At 40.8% G+C, this 8,084-nt stretch overlaps 1 protein-coding gene across 4 annotated transcripts in view; it reads right to left on the bottom strand.

Annotated features, from left to right (window-relative positions):
- Positions 1-1,712: 1,712 nt before the first annotated feature.
- Positions 1,713-8,084, bottom strand: part of LOC148019514 (SPX domain-containing membrane protein At1g63010-like) — a 94,275-nt gene continuing 87,903 nt past the window's right edge. Inside the window, exons 7-11 of one of the 4 annotated variants that reach the window (XM_087701006.1) lie at positions 3,375-3,531; positions 2,826-3,263; positions 2,591-2,679; positions 2,348-2,487; positions 1,713-2,264 (exon numbers count right to left, since the gene is read on the bottom strand). In XM_087701006.1, the coding sequence (XP_087557132.1) occupies positions 2,026-2,264; positions 2,348-2,487; positions 2,591-2,679; positions 2,826-3,263; positions 3,375-3,531 (1,063 nt within the window). In that variant the 3' untranslated portion in view covers positions 1,713-2,025. The remainder of the gene's footprint in view (positions 2,265-2,347; positions 2,488-2,590; positions 2,680-2,825; positions 3,264-3,374; positions 3,532-8,084) is intronic. The other 3 variants (XM_087701005.1, XM_087701004.1, XM_087701003.1) reach the window with 3 other exon arrangements.

Genomic DNA, 8,084 nt, shown 5'->3' with positions numbered 1-8,084 from the left:
AGCTAGGAACTCATACCTAGGCTAGCTGCCTTATTGAAGAAAGGCAACGAGCTATTGATTGCCAAGTTAGCTAAGATAACACTCATGCTCAATTGATGAGCACCCTTGAGAAAGAAGTGGTGATAGAGGAAGGAAATAAAATGGCCCTCTTGGCCTAATGAAATATGTCTAGATAGCATAACTCTTAGTGACATAACATTGAGAATATTCCCTTGATCCCTATGAAATTCTCTTAATATGCAACCCCTAGACCAAGGGATGGGCCATTCAAGCACCTACGATAGATGCATCAAACTAATGGCCAACTCTTTTACATAAATGGCAAAGGGGCATTCGATGGATATATCTATATATGACATCTTTGTAGATTGAACCTATTATAGTTCTTATATGAGCACCAACATCCTTCAAATGGTTGCATTAGAGTCCATGCCTCCTAGTGGCATATCCTAAGCTTCACAAGTGAAATCAAAAGACTAGAATTTTCTTCTTTCACACATAATTGCTTCTTGACAATAGATCCTTCACTTTGGTTCTTGCAATTCATGCCAATCTAGAAAAGAGACTAATTTTGCAAGCAAAGGTTATGGTCACATCTAGGTTGCTTGATTGGCATGATAGGTGCACAAAATGTGATAAAGGTTTGATATGATTGTATGACTTGGTTTGAGAACCATATAAGATGATGCTATTATTGGTCAATCTTGGGTTTATTATTTTCGTTGTTTCTATCAATATTTGGGTTTCTTAGGATCAAAAGCAATTTGATACCATCTTGGAGGGGCTTTGATAGCATTTTCCTCTACTTGCATTTCAAACTTCATCCTCTTGGTTGGATTGGGCTTTTGTGACTCCAAATGATCTCCAGAAATGATTGGTCAATTAAGTATATCGTACTGGCTGGGGATAAGAGATGGTGACTGAATAAAGTTTGGCCTTCATGGGATAGTAAAGCTAAGTGTTATGATCGGTCACCTCAATTTTAGAGGTCTAGACTTCCTTAGCAAGGGAACGTTTTTTTTATGGAGGCTTCTTATCAATGGTATATGTATCTCCTATACCACATGGGATGAGACTCCTACTCATCTCTTTATTTCTTACCCAATTAGTAGGATAGGAAGGGGTTTCATTTTTCGAGTATGGACCTTATTATCTTTAATACATCTAGCACACACTCGATGCATTCATTTTCTATTCCATCTCATGTAATCATGGTCATCTGGGCCATGTTCGAGGATTGTTAATATAAGAAACGAGTTTCATGGTTTGTGCTAGTGTGATCTCAAAAAGGTGGCGACTCCTTCAATGGAAATCATTTCCACCACCACAACTGTGCCGAGTTTGTGATTCCTTTCTCGTGTTTTTGGAATGCTATATTGTTTTCTACTTGAGTACTTGGTGAAAATGCCCTTTGTAGATATTTCTATATATCTACATGAAAAGTACCTGTAACTAGTTGAACACATTGATCATTGCATTGTCGAAATCCTACAAGAAGTCCACCAGCTAACCAGTAGTAAATACTAAATCTTGAATCTTGTAAGCTATGTGTATCAGCTGCTACATAAAACCAAACTATAAGCAAAAAGCCAAACATTAATAAGGAAAAAACACACGAGAGGGCAATGCTGGTGTGCAATAGTGTGATCGTGTTTTATTGTAGCCCAAAAGATGTTCTACAGACTTGTGAAGTTCAGTAAACAGTCCATTCACAATAAAGCTAAGTAGTAGTTGTTGGAGTCACGTATGTAAGTCGTATTATCCTTGTTCGTGTTATGCTAAAGATGGTAGACTTATATGAGGAGTCCATTTGCAATTGAGACAAAAATATGCAGAAGATCCTAAGAAGTTATGAGGTACTTCTTAAATAGATTGGAAGTCCCAATCTATGCTCAAAATTGGGAAACAGGTTTTAAAGTAGATTGAAGGATAAACATGTGAACAAGACTACATATCCTGGAGGAATGGCCTCCTTCAAAAAAATATGATCATTAAAGATCAAAGAACAATGCTACTGCTTCCTAACTAATAAAGTGAATAATATCCCACCCAAGTGAATATTGCTGTGGCTACCACTGTTGCGAGTGTAGGAAGCATGGTAAAGTTAAGAAAATGCTGCATTCCTCCTCTACCCACCATGGTGATCACACCATCTGCTATAGCCCTAGCGATTGTTCCAGCTTCAGTGGACAGAAAACCACAGTTGAACATGCCTTGAGAAAGCCGTGGTGACATCATCTTTGAAAGCAATGACATGTCTACACCTGCATATTTGAAGTGCAGCGATCTCAAACAGGGATGGACATAAATAATGCTTGAATAAATGGGGTCTGAATGAGCTTTATACCTTCAAGCACATTTGTTGAAATGAATATTATGATAGATGCAATAATATATTGAGCTTGTGTGTATTCAACAAAAGGGCGGTAGGATAAAATCCCCAAGACCCCTATTCCAGTTAGTATAATGTTCCAAAAAATAATCAATCTGCAAGTGAAACAAAGGCCAATTAAAAACCATGCAGTCTGAGATTGAAATCCAGCGCTTGCAATGAAAGGAAAAAAGGGTGCTGACGTGGTGGCAAGAGTACCTCTCCTCAAACTTGTTGCTAATGTAGTTTGCGACAACTGCGCTGCTGGGTAGTACAGTAAGACCAAGGCCACACAGGAAAAATCCTACCTGTGAATCAACAAAAACATCCATCCTGTCATGTACTTGAACTTGCTAGAGTGTGATGTGTATACCGTTATCATTCTTGATGATCAGCCATGTTAAATTTGTAATAAAAACCTCCTCATTCAATCACTTCAAGATTCATTTCTTACCGTGCTAGAATTCCAATTGAAATAATAGGTCGTTACTAGTGTTGCCTCAGAAATAAGCATTTCTGATGCGAATTTCAGCATAAAGTAAATGGCAAGCAAAATTTGTATAGGCAATGTCATATCTCTAAGAACATCTAAAATGGATCCAGATGAGTCCTTGCTCATCTTCCTTTTGTCTAACAATGATCCATGTTCGTGTGTGTCATCCTCAACTTTGACGAGTAAAGAATCTGTTAAAGAGGACTCCTCGGAGTTCTCTTCAGTACGGTTAGAGAGTAATCGGACAGATTCTTTGGAACTTTGAGAACTTGAATGCTTGGGATCAGGGTGTTTCTTTGGTTCCTTGAAAAGGATCAATACAAGGACAAGGTAAAGAGCCCACGCAAATCCCAAAAGCCATCCTGGAGCAGTACAATAATTCACCTGAATGTTAAAGACCTGCACACAAATTCAAATAACTGCAATTTATTTGATCGTTGCTAACCTTTAAAACTTCTAGCGCATCTAATAATTCCAGATTAGGCAAGCTGAAGTTCTTCATGGGCATACCTCAAAATCGATATAATCCAAAACACTTGCTAAAGCGGGTCCCAGGCTCATTCCTAAAGCACTGGCACTGACAAACGCTGCAGAGAAGTTTCTGACTTTTGAAACAGGCACTTCATGCACAATATATCTCCGATTTACAGCCCTTGCACACCCTAGACTGTAAGCAAGCATACAATGAATAAACAAAAAAAGAGTTAGAATCTAACATACCAATCAAACCATGCCAAAGAAAACTGAGATGGTCTTAAACATGACAATTTTCATTCAACAAGAAAGTTATGCTTGGATGCTTTATAGTTCTAGTTAATCAAGCGGCAGTCCAATTCAAAAAGATGCAGATGCTTCAAAACCTCCAGTTCAGTAAATAATGAGCCACCATAAATTTAAATGCCTATTCGATCCTTTCAGAAGTGAATCTGAAAAGGGCACCTACATTACAAGCTCAAGGTCACAACCTTAACAATGTAGCACCTTGCAAGGTTCTTTGGCTACTTTAAATTACGCAAGCTGGAAAGAAGCTTCAAGCTCAAAAGAAGAGTCTAATTATTGACATCTTATTTGTTCCCACACAAAAATATATGCTGAAAGCAGAGTGACAAATTTTTCACGTTCAGGCTTGCAACTTATACGTTAGCAGTCATTATCCAGTCACTCTCACTCTCCTCTTGCCAGGCTTGATAATGGAGCACAGGCAACTGATGGACAACTTGGGCACCTCTTTTGTGCAGTACTTCCGGCATCATTGGTAATCTCATGACAAGATAGTGTTGAGAAACCACTTCTTCAGTTTACACACTTCATTTAGGGTTTCGAACTGACAGCCCCAAAAAGGGCTAGTGTCCACTTTTTGGCCATTTTGTTAGTGGGCGCCCACACAATGGTGCGCCACCCTAGACAGCTTATGCCTATAAATAGATAGTCACTTCATTCATTCTTTACTAACCACCCCCACCACTCTTCAATCATTCTTCACCCCTCTTCCTCCGTCATCAGACACCCTATTGTCTCTCTGCACCGTCACTTATTTTGACATGCTATCAAAGCATACCTGTTATTTTTTTATAGACAGGTGTCCTGAAGGTTCAGGTGGCAGTAGTGGACCTTTGTGGGATCCCCTCTACCATAGAGATTGTGGCAGTGTGATAGCTCAATCTTTTAGCACATTATCATTATCACACAGCCAAACTAGTGCCTTGAGTTCCATGAGTTTGGCTACCAGGTGGCTGAGTATGAAAGGTTTGGGTAGAAGGCTTTCTAACAAGAGACCACACATTTTGCAAAGCTCGCTTCAATGACACCGCCCCTTAATCTAGTCCAATGGTACCATGGTAGGGGTAAGATGGAGAATATCTAACACACCTTCCCAATATGTGAAAAAGCAAGGGAAGAGAAAGAATACAACTACTGAATACTAAGAAAAATGAACAGTAAAAGGAAACCCAAGGTTCAGCAGCTCCACCAGTAGAAAGCACATCACGTTCTGATATGAAATCAGTCAGAAACAGCAACACACTAAAGCACAGAACTAGCTACACTGATCGCTTGATTATGTGGTCAGTTCGATGCTGATTGTGGACTGATCATTCAAGGTTGCTACACCAACCCTTGATCCCTCACATGGACCTGGATCATGGATTAATGTTAGGGAGGGAACGTGACTTCTCCTATGACATGGCTAGGCTGGACCAGTGTTTGGTTGGTGGGTTCGCACATGAGAGTTGTGGCATTCTTTGATCTCCCATGACACTTAGCCTCCTCCAGTGCATGCTTTGGCATGGAGCAGGGATGCCCCTATTCTATAGCAATGGAGTGGCACTCCTAATGTATCCCAAGGAGGGAGAGGGATGATTGTGAGAGGGCACTGAAGGTGGCTTTCTATATGTATTAGATTAGTCTGGCTGTTCAAATCTCAAAGCCCTTTTGACTTCCAAATCCACTTGAGTCTTAAGAAGCCAAATCAAGGACCCAATAAACTACCTGTAGCGGAAAGCATCCACCACTACTGAATCTTCATAGGCCATCACAATGATATTTGGTCTTATAGACCCATTTAACACCATCATCTTCCTCTGAACAAGCCAAGGCACAAGATCCCAAGTGCCATTCCACTCAATAGAATCCAACTCTTGCTCCATAGCCTCCTTCCAATATTGGGATTACAAAGCCTCCTTCACAAAGGTGGACTCCCTATCCTGCATGGCACATCATCAAATAATAGTTAGTACAAACAAGCTTGGTGGTGTGTGTCTAGTTTCTTCGAGAACGTTGTAGACCATCCTGCGGTTGCTACTCCTCAAGATTTTCCTCAATCCCTTAATCACGGAGTGTGTCTGGAGTCCAACAAGGATGAATGCCACAATTTGCACAAAAACAAGTTAGCTTGTGGGACACAAACTCCCGTCCCTTGTCAACACGCAAGATCTTGAGTTTCCTGCCAAAACTGTTCTCTTCAAAGATCAACCGATCCTTAATATGTGAGAATGCTTCGGACTTTAAGGCCAAGACCCATGTCATCCTGCTAAAACCATTAACAATTAGTATAAAATACAAACTCTCCTTAAGAGACTTCGTCCTCATGGATCCATATAAGTTCGTGGAAACAATCTCCAAGGGCTCCTTAGCATGCCAAGAAACCTTGCTCAGAATAGCATCCCTATGTCGTTTGCCACGAATGCAAGATACACATGGCCGGTGGATCATCCCAATCTCTGGCAACCAATGTAACAATTGACCACAAGTAGATACTTGTAGTTGAGGTGGCCAAACCAAGCATGCCAAAGCTCCGTGAGTCTGTGGAGAAAGAAGAAGAGAAGAAAAGGAAAAAGAAAACCACATCTTGTAGACTCCATTCTCCTCATGTCCTACACAAAGAACCTATCAAGATACACCATCAAGAACTCCATAAGAGTCCTTATCAAACCCAATTGTCAAACCAAGAGCACATATCTTGCTCACTGAAAGTAGATGATACCCTAGACCCAGCACATAGAGCACCTCTGATGTGTGGACACCGCCTTTTCCATATGGAATCAATTCCATATCACTCTTGCCTTTGATAGGGACTAAAGAACTATCACCTATAAGGATTTGCCCATGCATCAGACGCTTACGGGTCATGTGACGGGAAGCACCACTGTCCACAATCCACTCATGAGACTATGGGGCCATTATCGCTGCATTGGTCGCTATTGGAGGAACATCCTCTATCACCTCCAAATGGAGGAATGCAAATGAAGGAGCAACCACTACTCCTAACTCCTTTGTAGTTTTCTCCTTTTTGGTGTCATGTTCTTGTCAAGGCAATATTTCTTCCAATGACCTATCTTGCCATAGACATGGCAAGTAGGCTCCTTGGCTTTGTCCTCTTTGGACTTCTCGTCCTTCTTGTTGTTGTTCTTCTTCCCTTTTTGTTGGGAATACTAACTAATCAAAGACTCTAACTTAAGAGCATTCTAACCTTTGAGTTGTTTCTCTTTGTACAAGACCATAGAACCAACTCTCCCACTTACAGGTCTCTGTCCGCCCTGAAGCAATCAAGGCAAAATAGAATGCACTGAATCAGGGCGATAACTAAGAAAAAAGAGTTATCGCCATGTCCTTCGAGATAATCGCCTTCCTTGCGTTCTAGACTTGCATATGCAATTGCCGACGCTTATTGACATGCTCCTGCATAAAAGAAGATTTGTTATGACTCAAAGTCCTCATTTGAGCCTCTATAGACACTTCATCACGGTCATCAAATTGTACATTGAATCAAGCTCCAGCCATATCTCCTGAGCCATGGTCAAGTGCTTGATGTGAATGAGTGACAACTAGATTGCAAGAGAGAAAGAGGAAAGAATGGATGCGGGCATTCAATTTGCCTTAATATGCTAGTACCTTCATCAACTTGACTTTCTTATCTACAAAAAACTTGGAGGCATCGCAAGCTATAGGGTAGTCTATAGTCTCGATCATGAGCTCTGCCAAATCATAAGACTCGAAGATGGCAAGCATCATTACATGCCAAATGTGGAAATTCTCCCCATCAAGCTTTTGATCTAAAGGAAGAGCCAGCAATATAGGGATCTTACAGTCCATAATAACCTAAAACTATGTGTCAATTTCGGTTGACATTGTAAATGGAATGACCTGCATAAAAACAAGGATAGCCCCCTTTGACTTTGCGGATGGTGCCGGTGCTTGCTAGGGCTTCCTCAGTTTGTCCTCAAAGAGTCTCACCTGCCCGAGGTAATGAAAACTCAAAATTTGCAGCAAAAGGCTGACAATGCAGCCTTTTCTCCTTCACGAACAACAAAGACCTGCAAAAAACAGCAACTTGACTCCTTCTCAAAGTTGCACCTCTTTACTTGAGCCTCTATAGGCTGTAAACACAAACTTTTGTCATGAAGAATCCTCTGGATCAGGTCTACCCACAATCAATCATCCCTTCTACACTACTCTAATACCATGTCAGAGTGCAGCGAATGCAGAAGCGTATGGACAAGACTAAAAGACAATGAACATGAGAGAAAAGGGAGAGAGAAAAGAGACAGAGGAACAAAAAAATCTGTAGTCAATGAATGCTGAAATGAATAGGGCAGATGAGGAAGGCAAGCTGCACTAGCACTATAAATATCACAAAATAATGAAAAAAAATAGGCAGGTCAGCCTGGAAACTTGGCCAACCAATAGGCGGCCTCATAAATGCAGCCGACTGGCTACACATAG

Source organism: Lygodium microphyllum, chromosome 19 (assembly GCF_053477565.2).
Source record: "Lygodium microphyllum isolate KBCC chromosome 19, Lygodium_microphyllum_v1.1.10, whole genome shotgun sequence".
Lineage (NCBI taxonomy): Eukaryota > Viridiplantae > Streptophyta > Polypodiopsida > Schizaeales > Lygodiaceae > Lygodium > Lygodium microphyllum.
Note: the sequence above shows the minus strand (reverse complement) of the source record. Positions and strands in the feature narration are given on the sequence as shown.